This window comes from Schistocerca cancellata, chromosome 3, assembly GCF_023864275.1.
Source record: "Schistocerca cancellata isolate TAMUIC-IGC-003103 chromosome 3, iqSchCanc2.1, whole genome shotgun sequence".
Lineage (NCBI taxonomy): Eukaryota > Metazoa > Arthropoda > Insecta > Orthoptera > Acrididae > Schistocerca > Schistocerca cancellata.
Window position 1 is genome coordinate 153,920,685 of NC_064628.1, and position 24,571 is coordinate 153,945,255.

At 38.6% G+C, this 24,571-nt stretch overlaps 1 protein-coding gene across 1 annotated transcript in view; it reads left to right on the forward strand.

Moving 5' to 3' along the window:
- LOC126174773 (allantoinase) overlaps positions 1–24,232 on the forward strand; it is a 218,258-nt gene extending 194,026 nt beyond the window's left edge. Inside the window, exons 11-12 of the mRNA XM_049921114.1 lie at positions 6,139–6,171; positions 23,897–24,232. Coding sequence (XP_049777071.1) covers positions 6,139–6,171; positions 23,897–24,022 — 159 coding nt within the window. The 3' untranslated portion in view covers positions 24,023–24,232. The remainder of the gene's footprint in view (positions 1–6,138; positions 6,172–23,896) is intronic.
- The last annotated feature ends 339 nt before the right edge of the window (positions 24,233–24,571 follow it).

Here is a 24,571-nt window from a genome sequence, read left to right on the forward strand (position 1 = left end):
AAACAGGAGGTCAAGAGTTCGATCCTGGTTTGGGGTGGATTTTTTTAATTGCTAATGTCATACTGACTTTTTATTCTGTAATATACACCATTTCTTAGGTCACACGAATCCTAAATTTACAACATTTTGTAATGCTTGACATAACAAACACGTGGTTAGACAAATAAGAAATAGACAGTTGAAACAAATGACCTGTCATAGGACAGAATAACTACAAAAACAATATCAGTCTCGAAATTTTAAAGATTACAACACAGTACAGTAACACAACATGTACCCATCATTCATACTACATGTAATATGAGTGTTCAGACATAGCATGTTAGCAACCAATGACAATGAAAATGTCCATATTAATCACCGCATGACCTTCACAACAGAATACGTTGTCCTCAGAACAACAGACGCTCAAAGCGACCTCCCTCCACATCCAAACACTGTGCAATTCACCAGATCATACAGCTCTGGTCCCTTTGCACCCAAGGTGCATCCACATTAACAAGAGCAGCATGAAGATGCGCTACCATTTCTTCCACATTTCTCGGCAGAGTAGAGTACATGTGCACTTTCAGATGTCTGCACAGGAAGAAATCCAAGGGATTTAGGTCAGGTGAAAGTGGTGGCCATACAACTGGACCTCCACAACCGAGCCATTTCCCTGGAAATGTTCTGTCCAAATACAGTCGCACATTAATTCCAGAGTGTGGAGGTGCACCGTCACGTTGGAACCATATCCCCTGCTGAACATGTAGTGGAAAATCTTCCAGCGCATCAGGCAGATAGTTTGAGAGGAATATATGATACCTTCATGCAGTCAACCAGTCAGGTAACATGTAGGGCCCAACCACCTTTTGCCCAATATTCCAGCCCAGACATTGATACCAAAGTGAACTCGGTATCCACAGATGTGGGTGATGTGTGGGTTAACCTCACAACAATGGTGGGCATTGTGCATATTGAAGACACACTCACAAGTGAATGCTGGTTCATTTGACCAAATTACATTGTTCACAAAGTCATCATTGGTTTCCTGTTGTTATTGGAACCATTCACAGAATTGCATTTTCTGATGTCAATGTGCAGGATGCAGGTATTGCGTGAAAGCATAATGATAGGAGGGCAGCCCATGCTCATGCAGCATGTTAATGACCATACTTTGCCAAGACACACAGCTCCCTTGCTATGCTATGTGTACTTTGCTGAGGTTCTTGGTGTATGACCTCCATAACAGCTTCCTCAGCAGCTGGGGTACAGCGAGTCTGTGGATGACCTCTGTCATGTAATGGTGGAAAGAGACAATCTGACTCCTGAAGGTACACTTCCAGATGACAAAACACATTTTTTCTGGATGGAATCAATGAGGATATCTAGCAGCATATTCACTAGCAGCAACACCAGCCCAGTTATCAGATGCATGAAGGACCAGAAGCATATTCACATATACATCGTCTGTCTATGCCATATGTCTGCAACACTGATTTAGTGATTTACAATGAGAAAATTCAATATGTGCACACATGTACATTGGAGTCTGTCACGGGCACTTTACTCCGCTTGCAACTAGTCCCTGTCTGGTGGACAGCACATACAGTATAAACATGCTATCAGTCCTGTGCGTTGTTCCACCTAATGCACATTACCCTTCTGACAGATATTGTTCTGCATGATTCATCCCAACATTGCTAACTGTGAAATGTTTGGGTTTGAATTACACTGTTTCCCTAAGAGTAACAGACATGATGTTTCCACAATCCTATCAGTAGAATAATAATAATAATAATAATAATAATAATGCATTGAGATATGTACTAAACAGCATGCTGTTACCAGACTCAATGTTGAAAGGTATAATTAGTGGGACCATGGTGATAACACATACAAACGATCATGTGAAACCCAGCTCGTGCTATTCATCCATGAGACTCAGAGGGCCATAGACATGGGTTCCCAGGTAAATGCCATGTTTCTTGACTTCTGCAAGGCATTTGATACAGTTCCCCACAGTCGTTTAATGAACAAAGTAGGAGCATATGGACTATCAGACCAATTGTGTGATTGGATTGAAGAGTTCCTAGATGACAGAACGCAGCATGTCATTCTCAATGGAGAGGTCTCTTCCAAAGTAAGAGTGATTTCAGGTGCGCCACAGGGGAGTGTCATAAGACCACTGCTATTCACAATATACATAAATGACCTTGTGGATAACATTGGAAGTTCACTGAGGCTTTTTGCGGATGATGCTGTGGTATATCGAGAGGTAGTAACAACGGAAAATTGTACTGAAATGCAGGAGGATCTGCAACAAACTGATGCATGGTGCAGGGAATAGCAATTGAATCTCAATGTAGACAAGTGTAATGTGCTGTGAATACAAAGAAAGAAAGATCCTTTATCATTTAGCTATAATATAGCAGATCAGCAACTGGAAGCAGTTAATTCCATAAATTATCTGGGAGTAGGCATTAGGAGTGATTTAAAATGGAATGATCATATAAAGTTGATCGTCGGTAAAGCAGATGCCAGACGATATTCATTGGAAGAATCCTAAGGAAATGCAATCTGAAAACAAAGGAAGTAGGTTACAGTACACTTGTTTGCCCACTGCTTGAATATTGCTCACCAGTTTGGGATCCGTACCAGATAGGGTTGATAGAAGAATAGAGAAGATCCAACAGAGAGCAGTGCGCTTCATTACAGGATCATTTAGTAATTGCGAAAGCGTTACGGAGATGTTAGATAAACTCCAATGGAATACTTTGCAGGAGAGACGCTCAGTTGCTCAGTATGGCCTTTTGTTGAAGTTTCGAGATCATACCTTCACCGAGGAGTCAAGCAGTATATTGCTCCCTCCTACATATATCTTGCAAAGAGACCATGAGGATAAAATGAGAGAGATTAGAGCCCACACAGAGGCATACCAATAATCTTTCTTTCCACGAACAATACGAGACTGGAATAGAAGGGAGAACCGATAGAGGTACTCAAAGTATCCTCCACCACACACTGTCAGGTGGCTTGAGGAGTATGGATGTAGTTGTAGGGATGTAGAAATAGTAACTGAGTTTGGACATTATTCAAAAAGCACATTGCTAGACTTACTGGTAACTTAAGGCCCTAATAAATTGTAATGGACCAGAATGAGGCAAGAATAATAGTTGGTACTAACCTATGGGACCATTGGAGGAAGGTACAAAGAAAGCTGGTTTCATATCTACTACATGAAGTGCTGCGAATAAATTTACACCCACAATGTGGAAAGGGTTTCTTACAAAGCTGATCATTCTTCCCTTTCTACAACTGTAGTAGGTAAGTGCAAATGTTTTCTAGGGTCCTGCTGCAATTGCTGTTGATGATTAAGATGCCACATGCTGTACCACCTGGACTACATTTACCAAATAAAAAACATATGCCTCAACCCAGGATCGAACCCTCGACCTCCTGCATGCTAACGCAAAACTTTATATACTGCACCAACTGCATAGTACAACTAATTAGTGCTGACAGAGGTAGTCAAAATAGATGTGGTTACAGTGTTGCCAGATTGTCACCCTTTAACGTCCTTTTTCTGCAAGATATACTCACCAGATGAAATTTTGGGTGAGAGATTTTTTTTTATCGCTGGCATGCGAGGTGTTGGGCAGCGAAGCCCAAGTTCACGAATTTCGCTTCACCCTGTATAACAGACGGAAAGGCCATCAGGATAAAATAAGTAGGAAATCATGGAACAACAATGGAGGCAAATGTTATTACATTAGTACAGCACTAGAAGAATGGAACAGTTTACCAGGGAATATCATCAGTCAATTTCCAAAAAGCACTGCTTAATTTAAAAATGTGGTTGAACAGATGAGAAACACAAATATTATAGAGATAAGGATGAAGTTAAATATAGTTCATCTATTGCATAGCAACACTGTATGAAAACAGAAAGGGTATAATAAAGTTAAGTGATGTACAAATCTTATGTTCACTACATTGGCAACAGCTGCACTTGTGAACAAATAAAACAAATCTAAAACACCCCATTTCTACCCAGAGCAGAAGAATAACAAACTGATGTCATGGCCATGGACAGTTGCATTATTCCTCAGTTGACAGTCTGTTTAGGAGACTTAAATGAAATGTTCCTAGCCATCCAAGAGCCTAAACCCTTTGTGTGATTCATGTTCTTTGATGATATTTTCATGGAATGGACCCAGAACCAAAACATTCTACCCTCATTCCTTCAAAGCTTCAACACCTTCTCTCCAATCAATCATAATTTGCCCTCTTCAGTGAAATGTGTCACTTTCTGGAAACTGACTTCCAACTCTCCAATGGCTCCATAAAAACCTCTGTTTATCTTAAACCTACTAACAATAAACAACAGTTCCTCTTCAATAGCTACCAGCCCTTACATACCAAAACATAATGTCTGGCCACATATGGACATCACATCTGTCATGACGAGCAATCCCTTGCCCAGTGTTCTGAAGGTTGTACTAAGGCTTCAAAGACAGGTAAAACCTTCCAAATACAGTCCACAGATTTACCATGCCATATCCACATATGCCCTTAATTCTACTCCCCATACAAATCAGTTGCAAAGGAGCATAGGAGCACACTTCTCATTAACCAATATCACACCAGACTGGAGCAATTCAACACCACCATGCACCTAGGCTTCAACTATCTTTCACCACACCTTGAGACAAGGAACATCCTTCCCACTCTTCTCCCAAGGTGGTATCCCATGTCCATCCACTCTACAAAATATTCCACTCCATACTTATACTTATATAACATACACTCCCAGCCACTAGCCACATTAGTCATATTCCTGCAGACCATCAATTTGCAAGACCTATCCTAGACACCAAACAATTATGTGCTATTACAGGTCTGTCACAACCTACCAGTTTTAGGGTCAGCTATAAAAGCAGTCAGGCCATATAACAACTTTACTGTAGATTCTTCACAGCCTATTAAGTGGCATAATTGCTAATCACATGTAACCTTGAATGAATGGTTACCAGAAAATTATGATTAGGAGTTAAAATGACTACTGTATCACAGAACTTTGTGCTGAACACAATGTGCTCAACTTCAATGGCTGCTTCACAATACTATATGGGCCCCCTCCTAATATTAGCTTCTTTTATTTACATAGATGGGAACAGTCCATAGAACACAACGTTTGACCCTGCAACTCTCCTGGCCTACATCCTAGCAATCCCATTCCCACACCTCCCATTTCACTCAGTTAACCTATATTCCTACTTTTCTCTCCAGGGTAATCCTTTGTTCTGCATCTCCTACCTTCTCCTCATATCACTACTTGCATGTTCATTTCATTGTGTGCCACAAGCATAGCCCATAACCCACAGATAGGTCAGGGCATATTCAACAGTGCCACATTACTATTGAATTCCCTTGTCTCTTCTCTTCCCCTATCTGCCTTCTTATTCCCACTCCATCTGACACAACCCTCACTTCAATCAAATTGCAGCAGCAGGCAATGTTGTTGGCTGGAAGAAAGTAGCAGTGTGTGTGTGTGTGTGTGTGCATGTTTTGTTATTTTACTCGGAATAATGACATTTTCAGAAAGCCCAGCAAAGTTTTTCAATCATGTGAGTGGTTATCTTTGTTCCTTTCATTATTAATGATTTATTATTTATTGGATGTTAATGACTGCTTGTAAAAACGTTCAACAATGAATTAAGCATTTGACATTCAAGCAGTTTAAGCAGATGTACAGTTTAACACACTCACCTTCTGGGCCAGTGTCAATATTTTACATACCTAAAACTATAGTTCTGCAATTGAAGAACCTGCCCTACGCAACTTGAGCAGATAAGGTTTTTTTCATTTCTAAAAGTGTTAAAATGTTATAACAATTCAATTACTTAATTTTTATTGTTACATAACTTTTTAATGTGTGTTGTTATAATTTTTGTGAGGCAGTTAGCAGTGTTGTTAAAGAGTATACCAGCCATAACCAATTTTTAATGTTTTTTTATTTTTTTTTTATTTCCTCTATCTTGTCAAGCAAATGAAGTCCTGAAGATGATTACTATTATTGTCAACTCAGTGACATCAAAAGCATTCTTTTACCTTTTTGCCAATTTTATAAATAACCTTTTTTTTTTTTTTTTGCAGGTAACAAAGTCAATTATTGAATTCAAGAACAAGGTAAATATTTCACTTATACCATCTAGATTATAAAACAGAGATTAAATTTTTTTTGTGTATAATATTATTTCAGGCAAAAAATTATAAGTGTATTTGTGACATGAGAAATCACTGAGCAACTGATATTTCTGTGATACAGATTTCACAACAGCAACATAAACGGTGGGGGTGTTGTTTCAGTGATAACAAATAATATTTTGTAACACTTCAGTATACAGAGTGTATTATCGTGGAACAAGTGACAGAGATATTGCAAAAGCTGAACTGAACACAAAGAAAATATGTAACAGTGCAGAAATGAATTTTTATATTTCTTGAATTTTCATAACCAACATTGATTTAGATAGTAAATTCCATTTTAAGTATCCTCTAGTAAATCTCCCATAACAGTAGTCTTAACCCCTACCACCAAAGTTTGTTCTTCAGTGTGACTGTGAATGAAGATCTTTTTTACTGGAAACTAATTACATACATCAGTAAGTGGGAAAATCCTTTTGATCTTCTTTTGATACAATGTTTCTACAAAAAGAGTAAAGAAATTTTTCCACACTCTTTATTTTAAATCTACACCTAATGACCTATTTGCATGTATCAAGTTATCTAATGTATCAATTAAATGGAGACCTAATGGTGTTGATGCACTGAAAATACATCTTTTATGCAAACAATTTAATGTAAGAGACTGAATATTTCATGTTTTAAAACATAGTGGATATCTTGGAAGCTGTGGCAACCAAGCACACAGGAAAAGTATGCACAATAGTTGGACAGTTTAACAACAACACAAACTTCATGGTACACCACAGGCATTACAAATAAAAGATCAAAGACCTCAACCAAAAATGGAGTCCAAGACTGTAGCAAAGCTTAGTTCACAAGAGCAGAGTATTAGTAATAGTCATAACAGTGCAAATAAGAGAATGACAGAAGCGGTCTCTTCTCTGGCTCATATACTGATACTTGGTGTCTCAAGGGGCTGTGGTGGTGCTGACTGATGTCAGTGTGCACAGGCCTAGATGAGGTCATTGGTGGTGCTGTCTGGTGTTGGTCCCCATGCTGAGACTAGTGACAGTGCAGATGACCCAAGAGTGGTGGCCTGCATAGGTGCACTGTGGAAGTGGAGACGGTGTGCAGTGCTGGTCTGGTGCCTCCTGGACCAGCAATGACAATGCAATTAGTGTGGGCAAAATTGTGGCTGTTTTAGTGATGAGAAAGGTGCTGATAAGTTGAGGGTGTTAACATGGGTGTGTTATCACATTACTCCTCCTTCGGTAAGATGATGATGAGCCATCAGCAACCAGACCCCTCTGTGCTGTGTGCTGCTGAGGTGACCCCATGAAGCTGACATCCATGGCATTCAGGTCATTGGGCTCTGCTGAATCCTGTGTGGTGAGCTGATCCCTGCCAGTGGAAACACAAGATAAGGCTGGAACTGGCCTTTGGAAAAGCAGCTCAACTGTGGTTGAACGTGTAATGGCTCTGTGGTGGCTGGTTGCTTTGGCACTGGGGTTGGAGCTATATGGCTATCCAGCTCCCAGAAAGTGGAGGTGGAAATGTGCTTTGGTGGCTCCTACAAATCCTTATGCTGCACCTCCCACAATAGACTCCCCCATAGCTCTGGCTGTGGGAGGTCCAGTGAAGTACTGGAAAAGTCACCTGATGAGTGCCCTTGTGTGGGAGTGTGGGCACACAGCAGAACGAAGAATCAGATGGGGTTCATTGACCAGGATGATTATTGGAGATGTCAGATGGCTTAGATCCAAATTCTGAGGTAAAAAGTAGTAGCAAGAAGAGTGTCAGACATTGATTTCCACACAGATTCGCAGATGGTTTTTTCATCGGCCTTCTGCTTGCCGCCTACTGCACACCCTCTGCTGCCTATGGATGACTGCAGGACTCCAGTTCGCCTGCTGGCCAGAGATGTGGGCCCCTACTGGGGTCCACAGTCGGAATCTCAGTGACACTGGTGCTGAAGCTGGTGAGGGGACCAATTTCAACAGGTGCGCCTGGGTACATGACTAGCAACCATGCAATCAATCTGCTGGGCTCTTCTCTCCAACAGATGTGGCCTGGAAAGTGCTAAGAAAGAGTGCTGGTGTACTGTCCTCTTGGGCATCCCCAACAAATTTCTTCATTTGAATTCTGAACATTTGAACTAGACATTCTGCCGCTCCATTTTAATGGGGTGAAACAGTGGTGCTTTGTTGTGGTGGAGGTCATTCTTAGAACAAAAATCATTAAATGTTTGGGATACAATCTGTTGCACAATATCTGTCACCTGAGTGCAAGGGGAGGGAGTCCCTTCTGATCATAAAGATCTTCATGGGGGGTCTTAGAGTGATCTCTGCTGCTGTGGAATGGCAATAGATGATGTATGGATAATGCAAATATGCATCAATAAAAGTTAACAAATTTGCCTTGAGAAAGGGGCATGCAAAATCCAAGTGGATGTATTGCCATGGCTGCATGGGCATAGTCTAATGCTTTAGATGACAAGAAGCAATGTGGAGCTGGTTTGCAAACCTCCCACCTCTCTCCCATACGTTGACTTACTTGGTATGCACAGCCAATCTTCTTCTCTGGATAGCCAGACACGTTGATCTCCAAAAACTTCTTCTCCGAAGAATAATGCTGGTTAAGGGAATTTATCACACTCTCTCTCTACTCTTGAAATAATCTGGTACTCGAAGAATACTTTTAGATCAGTCATGGTATATTTCAACTTCCACAAAAAACAAATTACCATTTCTCATACAAATATTCGAAATCGCACAAGTCAACCAAGTCATCAAACATTAGACTCTAATAAGTTACATTTACAACAGGGTTGGTTTAATAACCACCAGAAAATATGAACATGTCTTGCTTCTAGCAAGTCCAACACATGAACTGCTTAAAAATTTAATCTCATTTCTTCATTTGTCCTTAACAACCATCACAGTCACTAAACCAGCAAAGAATAGCACAGGCTTTTCTCTACACATACACTGAAACTCTATGGATTGTACAGCAGGTAATTGTTGGCCGCCGTTCAGCCACCGCGTCCACATTTTGCTCATGACTGTTTTAGACCTGCAGACACAAACATGCAATGTGCAGTAAGCCAGATTCGTCTCTCTTACACTTCCACTTAAAATATTGTGGGTTCAAAATGGAGGAAGGCCAAATGGTTTTAGAATTTACATGGAAATAATTCTCGAAGCACTACACATTTCGTGGCAAACGAGTCTGCTCCAGTCCGGAATCCCTCAACCATTACACCAACAACCTGAAAACAGCTTTCGCATCCCGCAACTACCCTCCTGACCTGGTACAGAAGCAAATTATCAGAACCACTTCCTCATCCCCTCAAACCCAGAACCTCCCACAGAAGAACCACAAAAGTGCCCCACTTGTGACAGGATACTTTCCGGGACTGGATCAGACTCTGAACGTGGCTCTCCAGCAGGGATACAACTTCCTCAAATCCTGCCCTGAAATGAGATCCATCCTTCATGAAATCCTCCCCACTCCACCAAGAGTGTCTTTCCGCCATCCACCTAACCTTCGTAACCTCTTGGTTCACTCCTATGAAATCCCCAAACCACCTTCCCTACCCTCTGGCTCCTACCCTTGTAACTGCCCTTGGTGTAAAACCTGTCCCATGCACCCTCCCACCACCACCTACTCCAGTCCTGTAACCCGGAAGGTGTACACAATCAAAGGCAGAGCCACGTGTGAAAGCACCCACGTGATTTACCAACTGACCTGCCCACACTGTGAAGCTTTCTATGTGGGAATGACCAGCAACAAACTGTCCATTCGCATGAATGGACACAGGCAGACAGTGTTTGTTGGTAACGAGGATCACCCTGTGGCTAAACATGCCTTGGTGCACGGCTAGCACATCTTGGCACAGTGTTACACCCTATTAATATTTTCTACTATTAAAAGTGTTTGATGAAATCTGATATTTCTGATGTGGCAGGTCACTTGGGTTTCATGTTTCACAACCTTACTTTTCATTCCGATTATGCAAACTATGTAAACTCCAGTTACTGGTAACAGAATTAAATAATGTTTATAGTCTGTAATGTGTTAAAGAACATGCTAGAAATGAGTGACACCTCACTCCCTGAGTCTATAAATATGTTAACTTCAAAGTCTCCATAGTTCCTGCTATTATTGGTGGTGGATTGCTGGTAGTCAAGCTTGGTTCTTCCAGTAACAACCATTCTTTTGTAGGTATTTTGTGCATGAAATTAACATACTTATTATGAACCAGGCCTTCTAGTGTATCTCTACGACCTGGGCCCTGGGCCCTGGCCCCGGATCCAGATCGCACTGCGTTTTCCTAATTATTAGTAATCACTGGTTGGTTACCAAATTGGTGTACTACGTTATTACTTTGTGCTCTATTATTTCTTGGCACAAATTCCTGTGAAGTTACTGGACCTAAATTCGAAGTTAGATGCTTCTTCTGATAATTATCATTGCCATTATTTCTGTTGCACTGTTGCTAAGTTGGCCTCATGGTTTTTTTAAATAATTATTACTATTCCTTTTGTAATTCTGATTTTCACTTTGGTGTATGCTCTCAATGTGGTCCTTACTTAAGGCATCAAGTGTGTCCACAAAGGACAATTCTTCTACTGTTTTCCAGCTGCTACACAAGATGTCTTTTCTTGCATAGATAGATAAGCATCTGTTTAAAATTCAAACTAACCCCTCTTCTTCCATTGGCTTATCTAAATACTTCACCCACGTTAAATGCCAGTCAGAAAACTTTCTCATTGTTCCCCACATATTATTGTAATACTTCAGGTCCCACAAATCTGATATTTGTTTTTCTGTGCACTATTGTAAATCCGTCATTACCTCACGAGTCAATAACACGTTAGGAGAAGTCATCCTTTTATCTACCTAGTCCAGAATAAGTTTGAATTCTTTCCATAATTCATCCATACCTTTCTTGGTATCATTGAGTTCATAAGATAAGACAGGAGATATGTTCTCAGAGATTACTCTCGCAGCAACTTTTCGGTCAATTATTTCCTCTACCTGTTCCTCCAGACTACTTATATTTATTAAGTCTGAGTTTGCTGTTTTCTCTTTAAAGTTTCTTTCCACATTATCTACTCAAGTGTTAATGCCTGCAATTTGTGTTTGGACTATTGGTATTAACTTATCCTGTTATTCAACACTCTCTCTCAAATTGTGCAATCTTTGCTTTACAGCATCAAATGTAACATTACAAACGTTTTGAAATGATCCTAACATCTCACTAAGTTCAGATTCTACTTTATTACATTTATCTGCAATATCAAATTATAACTTCTTTGTCAAATCCTGAAATCGCTCATTCTGTCTCTGGTTAAAGTGAGTGAACAGGTGATTACATGGCTGCTTAAAGAACTAGTTAGTTCACCTTTCAAATCTATTTTAAAATTTTCTACTTTATTAGCTAAAGCATCAAATTCAGTTTTCAAATTTCACATGCCTTCATGTAAATGGCTAAATTCCTTACTTTGTTCATCTACTTTAGCACTTAACATTCTGAACATCCAATTTATTATTTAATTGGATATTCACTGAATCTAATTTAAGACATTGAGCATTTAAAGTTGTATTTAATTCCTTTCTTAAAGAAGCATTTTGAGCAGTTGAATCTGTCCTCTGGTCATCTATTTTACCATTTAAAGTTTTGATCAAATTCACTAATTCTGACCAGTCTGGCACCTCCTTACTCACTTTCATTGCCATGGGTGGTTCTGAAGTTTCTCCAACTAACTGTATGTTTTCCATGGTTTTACCAATTTTAGATCTAGTATGCATTTAAAAAAATAATTCGAAGTATAATAAATACACAAATACAGTCTACTGAACAGTTTCTTCAACTTTATACTCAAACAATTATTGTTTTACACTCACACAGTGTAGAGTTTTAGGCTGAATCGGTGAGCAGGTGTGGAATCAGCACCGGTGAACAGCATCTGGTGCCGGTGTCGTCAGTTGCTGGTTTCTGCATTGGCGTCGGCGTGATGTGTGTGAGAGCTGTATACTCCCCACACTGGATCTTCTTAGTTAAATTATTCTCATCGTATCTCTTCTTAGCCTAATACATTGAGGTCTTCTTTCTGTTCTTTTGATGTTATTACTTCCTTACATCTTTCCCTTTGTTGCATTCACAAATTTTTTGCTGCATTCATGTTTTTTGTATGGCTTTCTCATCTGGTTATACTCGGTTGCTGTGGCTACCTGCAACATCCACTTTTCTCGTTTTTGTCGCTAATTCCCATTTTTCTTGGTCCTTTTTCACCAGTCACCAAGTTCTAATGCTTTAGACAACAAGAAGTGATGTGGAGCTCATTTGCAAACTTCCCACCTCTCACCCATACTTTGACTTACTTGGTATACACAGCTGATCTTCTTCTCTGGATCGATCTCCAAAAACTACTTCTCCAAAGAATAATGCTGGTTAAGGGAATTTATCAGACTCTCTCTCTGCTCTTGAACTAATATGGTACTCGAAGAATACTTTTAGTTCAGTCATGGTATATTTCAACTTCCACAAAAAACAAATTCCCCACAAGTTGTGCCCAAAAGAAATGTGGTTGTGCTCATGGTTTCAGGGTGAAATGAATATTGAAATCTCTAGTTTCGCATAGCCCTGCTGAAAAATGTTGGAAAAGCCTTTGCAGCCTTCTAGTGCCTGGAATGGCAGTTGTACTGAAATCATATTTGTTCAGTATGAAACTGTAAATCTGAAAGCTGTGAATACACCTAACCCGAATAAACCTCAGCTGACATACTGTTAACCACTAAGACATGTTAATTGATGCATCACACTTTTGTAAGCAGTGTCCACTGTAAATAGTTCTTTTGTGGGGACCTGTTGCTTGTTGTAGCTAACAAGCCTGTGTGTACTGGTTATCAAAGTTGGGGCACTGAGGTGCAGATACATATAAGTGTTAATGAGAGATGCTGCTGTGCCAGTATTTACTTACATTTGTATGGGCTTGCTGTTAAAGCTCACAGCTATAAATCATTTATTTGACACTGTTTCTTGGGTTCTGCACACCAGGCATAATATTTAAATCCACTGGTTACCCACATTGCATTGTGGCATGAACTGACATTGAATTATACACTGTCACAATGTGCCCCTACTTTTTACATTTATTGCATTGAGATCAATGATTCAGACAGTCAATACAGTCATGTTTGATGAAACAGGCAGGACAAGATGGAAGTGGATAGTGAGCGGTAGATTTCACTTGAGGCCGCTGGTGACATGGATAAGCCAATGCATGTTTATGGGTATGCTGCACTGGTGCTGCTTCTGCCTTACTGGATGTGATATAGTGTGAGCACTTGCCATAGTCACTGGTTACTGCAGCTACATCTGCCCATAATTCTAAATGGGGAGGAAGGAACATTGGGTTTAACGTCCCATTGACATTGAGATCATTAGAGATGGAGCACAAGTTCAGATGGTGTTAAGGATGGAGAAGGAAACTAGCCTTGCCTTTCCAGTGGGACCATCCTGGCATTTGCCTGTATCGATTTAGGGAAATTGTGGGAAACCTAAATCTGGATGGCCAGATGCATGTTTGAACCCTTGTTCTCCCAAATGAAAGTCCCGGGTGATAACCACTGCAACACCTCACTCGGTGACTCTAAATGGTGCCCAGTCACTCATGAAATTTCAAATGATTGGGCAAGTGTTAGAACTCCTTTGAAAGTGGGGTTATCAAATTGTAATGGCAGTTGGGAGGTCTCTTTATCTAGTGTCAAATGAATTATTGTATCACTGATCATGGTATCTGCATATGACTCTTTATACTTTGAAGTAACAAATCTGCACTTCCTATTGAGGTCCTATAGCTCTACTGGCTAACCAAGGTACATCTGGTTAGATTGCTTCTTGCATTGATAAAACTCAACCCTAGAAGTTATCATATGGAAATGGCAGTGATGATATGTCGTTAGTAAATGACACATTTCCTTGAATGACAGCAATGTCTGTTCCGTGAGGGGAGCCAACCTACACAATAAGCAACATGTGTGGGGCTCAATTTGCAACAGAAAATGAGCTATAATGATGTCATCGCTCATTACCTTGAATGCAGCAAAATGTCACCATAACCATTTTCATATGCCTCCCAATCCTTGGCCTATTCATCACGTGCTGGAAAAAGCAGCAGATGGGCTGACTATTGTTGCTATTTGGCAAGAAGTTGCATTAGCCTCTTCCAACACGGTCATGTTTCCTTGCTGCTGTCTTTTCCAGTGTTGTTGGTCCTCCACTTGCTGTTGCAGTAGGTTTTGGAGTACAATTTCCACTGAAGTATTCATTTCCATTGTAGCACTTGACACAGACACACATGTAAGTTCAAAATGTCCTCATCACCATTTGTGTAGTAACTAAGAACATGTGAAAAGTATGCACAACAGTTAGACAGCTTAATAACAATACAAACTTCGTGGTACATCACAGTCATTACAAATACAAGTACAAAGAACACATTAAAAAACAGTTTAAGATTGTAGCAAAGTTCAGTTCATGAGAGCTGAGTACTATTAATGGACATAAACAGTGCAAATGAGAGAATGACACAAATGATCACTCCAGGTAAATGGAAATGGAAATGCCATGTGGCTAGGGTCTCCCATTGGGTAGACCATTCACCTGGTGCAAGTCTTTCGAGTTGATGCCACTTCGGCAACTTGCATGTCAATGGGGATGAAATGATGATGATAAGGACAACACAACACCCAGTCCCTGAGAGAAGAAAATCTCCGATCCAGCCGGGAGTCGAACCCAGGTGTTAGGTATGACGTTCTGTCGTGCTGACCACTCAGCTACCCAGGGAAGACATCACTCCAGGTTATATTCTGGCAGTTGGTATCTCAGTGAGCCATAGTGATGCTGGTCAGTGCCAGCACACACAGGCCTTGGTAAAGTCCTGCCCTGTCAAACAGTGATGCCTTCTGGTGGTGGTCCCCATGTTGAGCCTAGTGATGGTGTAGCAAGCACGTAGTGATGGCTTGAATGAGTCCTGCACAGAATTAGAGACTGCAGCATCCAGTACAGGTCTGCTGTCTCCTGGACCAGTGCTGACAACATGATTGGTACAGGAGAAAAAAAAAACCACAGCTGCTTCCATGGCAGTGGAAGTGCCAGCTAGCCAAGGTGATAACATGTGTGTGTTACCACAGAAACAGACCACAGAACCTTGCGGATTAGACCAGCACAGCTGTATGAAAATATGTTCCTTCTTCACGCTCTGAGATTAGAAAACAGTCCAGGACAGTGCAGAAAACTGTCATCAAACAAGTAACTGGTGGTAGTACAGCATCGCTAAAGAGAGGCGCATGGAATGAAATACAATGACACACTGGTAGGCAACTGCCTCATCTCATTGTTGGTTATGTCTGCTTATGATACTTCAGATGATCAGTGTATTCATTATTTCATTCAGAAGTAAAGGATACAAATTGTTTTTGTCATGAGAAAACACACAAAGAAGTGCTTAGCTACTGTAGGGGAACTGGCTCTTACAACCAACAGGTTAACAGATACAACAGCTGATGATTCAACTGAACTCTGAGGGAAGTGGCTGAAGTATGATGCTTCAACTGAAAGCTGAGAGAGATGGTTGAAGTATCTCATGTGAACACAATCAGGAAGAAACATTATATAGCACTCAGGGTAGGTGCAAAGTGTATAAACTGTTTGCAAAAGTAGTATGTTTATTAATGACTATCTGTATTACATACATCAGGGGCTCATGGTAAAGCCTCTTTAATCACAACTGGGAACTGATCCACCAATTATCATCCCAGTTCTACAAAAATCATCACTTCAAGGTACAATATTTTCTGTACACTGTACACTGATATTGTTATCTCAATAGCCCCTCCTGCCCTCTCTATCTCATTCTATCTCCCTGCAAATAACTGCTCACCCCACTGTGACAGAACTCAAGTGTGACAGCACATATCATCAGCTATCTGCCTTCCACTGCCATATTAAAGACTCCTCTAATCTTTTCATGCAGTATGCTCTTCTTCTATACTCATCTATGTTGCTCCTGTATGTTTCCTAACACCATTTACCCGTATTTCACTACACCATTGTCTCGATCTTTTCTAATCTCTAGGAATCAAGACAGAGGACTTCCTTGTATCACTTGCCATCTGTTCACCTCAGTACCTATTCCATCCACCTACATTTCATTTTCATTATTATCATTATTACATATTCCACTCCAAGCTACACCCTAATTCATTTGTTTGTTAAATTGTCCTATTAACCCTCACCATTCATCTTTCCACTGTTCCAAAGTAACCTTTAGTTTTTGAAGAGCTTTTTCATAAAAGTTCATGTCTCACTGCAAAACTGGAAACACACAATGACTGCACACTTTCCTTTTCACACACATCATAAGTTTTTTGGAAACTGTTTACTGTACAACAGGCACATCAAACCATGTTACTTTTCTACTTATTTCTTTTGCTGTCAGTCAGTTTCTTGTATTCAACTGCCCTACATACAGAAACTCGTCAATTGGTTTTATGACTTTGTTGTTAATTTGTATTATTTTATTTTCAGTGTGATCATTTAACATTACTTTAGTCCTATATATTTGGTTTTGGGCCTACTTTAAAACTTGCAGCATTAAATTTCCATTTATTGTTGAAGTTTATCTGCAGTAGAAGTAATTAGTGCACCAAAAGCACAACGAAAGTGGTTCAGAAATACTCCACTAACACAAATTTCTACTATGTTACCTCACACAAACGATGCAAAAACTTCCTGCTGAGAATATTTGTTGGTGACATGGTCTTTTGCATGACTTTTCTTTCAATTCTGAATTTCTTGGTATCCTTATGATGTATAATGAAAACTGAAGAATTGATGTACATATTCATCAGTATGTTAACTTACATTGAATAACTCTCTTGTTTCTCATGGACTGTTTGGTCATACTTTGCAGAAATTGAGTCAAAAACTTTCTCAAAATCTATGAATCCCAAACAAAATGTTAATTTATATTCATTGCTCCATTCTATGATTTTACTCAAAACTTACAAATAGTTCTTAGTGCTACATTCATTTCTAAACCTGATCACAACCTACTCTCTTTTTCTATGTTGTTAGGATAATTTTGGTGAATATCTTGTAAATTACAAACAGGAGGCTGATACATCTATAACCTATGTCTGCCTCTTTTCTTTTGAACCAAAGCAATTACAGCACTGTTCCAGGTTTTAGGACTTGTATTCCTTTCTAGACAATTTTGAAATTCCTTTGACTTTGATTCAGATGTAACTACTTCTATTGAAACACTGTCAGCTCTAGGCTTTTATTCTTTCATCAAGCCTTTCGATGAGCAAGTCGCCGGAGTGATGTCAAATTGAAAGACTTGTACCTGGCGAACAGTCTACCCGACAGGAGACCCTAGTCACACGACATTCACATCAAGCCCTGAATTACTTTCTACACCTCATCTGACACTCCTTAAAGACATACATTATATATGTCAGTAATTATCTGTATTTCTACTTCAGCTCTCGAACTCTACCAACATTTAAAGATGTGCTGGAATGCTTTTACAATTTTATTTCTGATAGTATGAGCAGTTATGGTTCAATCTGCCATTTCAACAGATGTCATGAAGATCCTGAGTACCAGAGAACAAGTACTATGCATCTACACACAGCGCAGAGTAAACAGCCTCTAACTGCAATCATAGAGCTGTTAGGCAAGAGACCTGAAACTGTAAATAGCACCAAATTTCTAAGAGTTTGGATCCAAGATGACCTAGGATGGCAGAACCGTACACAACATCTGAGTAGTAAATTAAATACCATTTGTTATACAGGGTGTATACGTGGACCAGGAAAAAAATTTCCCTGATTATTCCCAGATTTTTACCAGATATCCCATTTAAAAAAATAAACTTCTTCCTGGGTAAAAATACATCTCTTCCGTGCTAAGTGACAATAGGTTTTCTGTAGATTTTTCGCTCGAAACTGTAAAACTTATCACTCCTTTGAATAGTTAACGTTTTATACACTGGCGTAGGGGAAAAAAAAAATACTGGGTGAGAAGTTTTGGAAAGACTTTTGATAAAAAAAAAATGAGAGAAGTTTTGGAAAGACCTTCGATGTGCAGCAACATATACACCGCATATTTTCTTATTACGAAAGTATAAATTTGAATTGCACCAAAATGAGCATGTTAGTTTCTGGAGCATTGAAATTGAGATTGCAATGTCCTTTTGTAAACCACTCATATCTCATACCATGTGATCTCACCAGCCCATGACAGCAGGTATTCAGAGCATAGGAGATGTGTTATAGTCAGCCAATAGCAAGATCACTGTTACATAGCGCAGACACACAACGAAGGAAAAGTTAATGGTTTACATTAATATACATAGAATAGATACAAGAAAAGCTAACCTTTTGCATGTAATATTCATCTTTTTTTGCATGTGTTATACATTAAGATACATCACACAACTGTGCCAGTAAATTTAAAATAATGACTTAAATGCCTAGTCTTCTGAGCTCGAAATTCTTGTAAGAGGCTGGTCCTCAAAGTGTTCAGTTTTAAATGCTCTGTGATTTAAGGAATTCGCCCCCTTTCTCACACGTAGCATAATTCATCTTGCGTAAAAAGAAATCAACTTTGAAAGTAACGCTTTTAGAACCACCGTTCGCAATACTATCCTGAGACTGTTAGAAATAGGTTCGATTTAACAGTTGCCAGAAAGCGCCAGAAAAAAGGCATTATTGCATGTGTGCAGCTGCAGTGGTGTAGGAAGCCCGCATGTTCATATGTATAAAGGACTAAGAGAGCTTACATTACGCCATAAAAGAAACTGGACATCAGAGGTACTCCAGCAGCATCGGAATTTCATAGATCATACTAAAATGTATAATTCGGCTTGAAGTGCACATTGGTTTTTTCCAGATTCACAATGAAGTAGGTCCCATCTGATATTTAGTTTTTCAGTGTTATTTATGGGATGTAAATTTTCTTGGAGTACCAGTACTGTGCTATCTCATATTTGGGTCTTTACTATGGCATAATGCCATACATGGCAGAAGATGAAAACATGCACTTCAAATTCAGCGACATATGGCATAGGGGGGCGTAAGATGAAAATGTGCACTTGAAATTCAGCAAACAGTTGGAACTAGCCAATATTGTGGAATGAAACACTTCGTTTCAAATAAATTGATTGCCTCAGCGGAAAGATTAATAAAGCCAAATTTCTTTAGCAAACTGACAAAAATAACTTCACTGTTCTGCAAGGCGATTAATGCTTGACTGCTAATAACTTGGAAATAAAATAAAATCAGGAAACTGAAACTAATAATATATTTTTCCCTTCATAATTATGTGAATGTATTTTAATTCACTTGATAGGTTCCGGCCATAGAAACCCGTTTTGTTTTCATTTGACATGGGAGCTGTAAACAAAGAGGAAACAGCGAAAACACTTAACGCACACACAGGTCACGTGTAGACTAACCCCCTCCCCACTACAACTTAGACAACTCTGCACATGCGCGATCCTGGCAACTAGGGTGCACGAGAAAAATATTTCTTGTTAGCATCTGGCTGCTTGCTGCTACTGCTGATACAGCCAACAGCTACATTCCAAGTAGCAGGACGCGCATGAGCGCACTGGCAACTGGTCAAACGAACCTAATGTAAACAGTTGTGACGTCACTATTATAGAAAGGAGTATTACATACTCTTCACCCTAAGGCCTTTGACATATTTTTGCTATTTGCAGACGCTTGTGCATGCAGGGTGTTTTTTTGTTGTAAATGGTATTTCCTTTGCCATTAAAGTTTTACTTTTTTTCCTCTCATTTATATTTTATTGCTGCAGAATCATTCTCCAGTAGCAGGATACAGTTACATTCTTTGCTAGAGAATCAATTCTTACTAGTCAAAATTACAAAAATTTAACTGAAAGCTTTAACAATGAAAAATTCCTGAAATTCCAAAAAATTCCCGGGTTTTTCCCAGTTTTGTCCTGGATGAAAAAATTCCCTGGTTTATCCCGGTTGTCCCAGGTTCTATACACCCTGTTATAGAATTAAAATTCTTTCTGGCTGCACATCAATGCAAGTCACAAAAAAATGTGTACTAAGCCCAAACAGAATCTCTGCTAAGACAATGTTTAACTTCTAGGGTAATTCACTGTCCACCAAAAGCTGCTTCATTGCACAAAAGAGAATTATAGAGGCTATGAAATGTACAGGACCTCAATCTTCATGCAAACCTTCATTTAAAAAGCTTCATATTCTTCATTACCATGTCCATATATCTTAGAAACAATAATGTTTATAAGGAAAATCATAGTCAACAACAACAAAATTGTTCCAAAACACAAACATATCCACTCATACAACCCAAGGAATGATCAAGATTCACATGTGCAGTTTGCACATACAACACTAACACAAAAAGGATCTCTGCAAGCACAAAAAAAAACTGTGCAACAAACTACCTAAAAATATTAAGGCAATAACTGGCTTACTGAAATTCAGATCTGCAGTGAGTGGCTACTTGGTACAGAACTGTTAGTATAGTGTTGATGAATTTTTATTTACTATGTAAATATCTGAAAGTATTTAAATAGTTTACACAATTAAGGCCAAAATAAGAAATATGTATGTATAAATTTATTTGAAAGTGCTGGCAGGTTGATAGACACACAAACAAACACAAACATACACACAAAATTCAAGCTTTCGCAACCAACGGTTGCTTCATCAGGAAAGAGGGAAGGAGAGGGAAACACGAAAGGATGCGGGTTTTAAGGGAGAGGGTAAGGAGGCATTCCAATCCCGGGAGCGGAAAGACTTACCTTAGGGGGAAAAAGGACAGGTATACACTCGCACACACACACATATCCAACCGCACATACACAGACACAAACAGACATATGTCTGCTTGTGTCTGTGTATGTGCAGATAAAAGCATCTGCTTCATTAAAAACCTTCAAGTTTCAGCTTTGAATAGTGAGATCCACAATTATCAAACAAGGAACAGGGACAACTATCATAGGGATGTGCATGGAAAATCAATATATCAAGACAGTGCTGTTTACAAACCAAAAATTCTGTACAGTGCATTGCCAGAGAGCATAAAAAAATACCAAACATTAATACATTCAAAAAAGAACTAAAATATCTACTAATTAACAACAGCTTCTACAGCATTAATGAATACCTGGAATTTTGCTCAAATCTGTAGGTCTGCTTCATAATTCTCTACACAAAAATTCATAACTATCAACCATTCCTAGATAAAACCAAACTTCCTTCATCCATGTATGTATCTAATTATGGAACTAGCTTTTGTGCCATATGTTACTATGCCTAGTTAACTAAAGTACTGGTATTTAATATTTTAGTAAAATCAACCAAGGGGTTTTGCTAGCTTTTATTGTATCTGTATGTATGTATATAATTTTATAATCTACTTAAGTAGAATAATGTTTTTGTTATAAAGATGTGTTGATACTAATGATAAGATTTTGTACATGATGTAAATATGTAATATTTTATACTATTCTGAACTTTGACAAGTCTAATATCATGAATGTGATAATACAGGTGCTAAATAAATAAATAAATAAAAATAAATAAACTTGACCAAGAACAGTACAGTTATGTACCTAACACAACAGTTCATGATGGGAGGGTATCTCCATAGCATACAGTCTGAGTAAAGGAAATTGTAAAAAACAGTGACTACTGGCCAAATCATAGGACTGCAGATAGATACTCAAGGAAATGTATTTGGCTGTCAAATGTGCAATGCATGAAGCCTTCGACAAATACTGCACCAGAATCTTATCAAAAGACCTCTCACAAAAAAAAAGGCTATGGTCAAATGTAAAGACTGTCAGCACACCTAAGTTAGTGTCCAGATACTTGCAGATTGCACTGGTACTGAAACTGAAGGCAACAAACCAAAAGTATAAATGTTGAATTAGTTTTCCTTGCATTCCTATACAAAGTAAAATCCAAAACTAATGCCACAATTTAAGTCTCTAACTACTGCAGAGTTGAGAAGTAGTACACATAAGTGTCACTGAGAAACAGTTGAAATCATTAAAACTGAATAGAGCTTCAGGGACGGATGAAATCTATATCAGATTCTACACAACATTGACAGTCGACTTAGCCACTTGGTTAACCATAATATGTTAAACTTAATATTTTTTAGATTGAATTTACATAAGAGAATTAAAATAATAAATTATGCTAAATTACGTAAAGATTGCTTTCTCCATTCCTGACAACATCAGGCATTACTAACCATAATATACCACAGAGCCTCACACCAAAAGTTGTCCTAGTGATTGGGAGAAAGAACAGGTGACACCTTTTTTTGAGAAGGGTAGAAGAAGTGATTCATAAAACTGCCATCAATATCACTAGAATACATGTGTTGTAAAACCCAGGAACATAACATTATATGTGATATCTTGAACAGAATGATTTGACCAGTGTGGATTCTGAAAATCTTGGACATGCAAAACCCAACTTACATTGCTCTCATATGACATCCTGAAATCCATAGATCAAGGCAGTCAGGTAGATGCATTTCTTGGCATCCAGACAGTTTAACTCTCTGTCATAATAGTGCATATTAATGACACTATGACCATAAGGGTATCAAACACAATTTGTGATTGAACTGAGGATTTCTAGGTAGGGGGATGCAGTATGTTATTTTGCACGGACGGTCATTGACAAATATAAAAGTAACTTCATACGTGCCCCAGCACAATGTTTTGTGGCTCCTGCTGTTCAGGTTGTATATTGATGACCTTGCAGGTAATAGTATTATTACTGCTAATCTCAGACTATTTCATATAATGTAGTTCATTTATAATTGGATCTAAGAGCATTTATTAAGGACTGGGGAAAATAGCTGACATTGTCCTTGAGTAGAGTATTAGTAGAATATCAAGATTTGTGATATTAGAACATGAGGGAGTGAATGAGTAAATGAACAACTGTACCTGGATGTAAAAATTAACAAGAAATGCACGAGCCAGAGGAAAATGAGAAATTTGGCAACTGAAACATGATGTAAAGTCATAAAATGAAACAAATTCACACTAAGATGCAGTGCACTGAAACTTCACACTGGAAGTTGATATATTAAAGTGACACATGCACTGGCACAAGCACTTGATTCCTAATGTTCTGATGGCATGTACAATCGGTAACAAAATACTGTGCATGCTCAATGTGGACAGCTGTCTGTGAACACTTATTTTCAAATAAATTCGCAGAAATTGTCATAGGTTTTCTTGGGAAGATCTGTTTTTCTGTCAGAAATTGCAAACTGATTTGTCTAATTAAGAGAACTAAGCTTTTAGTGATCAATTGTGTTCAGCATATTAATATTGTAGAATCTGAATTTTAGCTGTTCCATTCAGTTGTTACTTACAACTATGACCTATAGACCAGAGAAATGTATTTTTCCATCAGTTATATTTCTACATTTTATTCTTTTTTGTGTAATGTGACATGAAGTGGCTCTCAGTAATCAATCAAAAATATATTTTCTAAATTATCAGAATTTCCAAAATTTCTGTTTAAAAATACAAAGGGAACAAAGATGGCTTTTGAGTAATCTTTATAACACCTGCATGTACAATGATCAATAAAAATTTTGTGTCTTTTGGTAGACAACACCTTACCTTGGAATGCAGCTGGATGGAATGGTTATGCGGACTGTTGTTCGAGGGAAGACAGTATATGAACATGGACATCCATTCCCCTTGCCTGAGGGATCCATTATCTTGAAACAATAATTCTTTATTGCCAGTCAGTGTGTAATGTGACATTGAGTAAGGCTGATAATTATTTTTTCTTAATGTACAGCAACTGTCATTTTTTATGATGCATCATAAAGTAAAAACTTAATTTCTGTATATAGAGCTACAAACTGTTAAGTACACTTAAATGCTGTACTAAAAATGTGTATATAAAATTAAATGACAATATTAGTAAACAAAAAATAATATGTGTACTGAATTTTATCACTTTTAAGGTTCCTCACAAATTCTGAACAGTTTATTTTCCTGTTTCCTTCAGTTAGTTGCATCTCTTTTTAGTCTCTAAGCATTACCAAACACTGTAAAAAATATATACTTCTTACAAGTTACCATAATGACACTAGAAAGAGATGATTTTTATATAAAGTATGATCAGGAGAGAGTGATTGTCCTGACAACATTAAATGAAAAGTTTTTTCCTGATTATATGTACAGTAAAACTCTACTTCACTAATCATGAAGCCAGGGGACCTTATCATGAAAGTGTTGACGAAGGAGGAGGGTGAAAAGAAGGTTCAGCTGGTC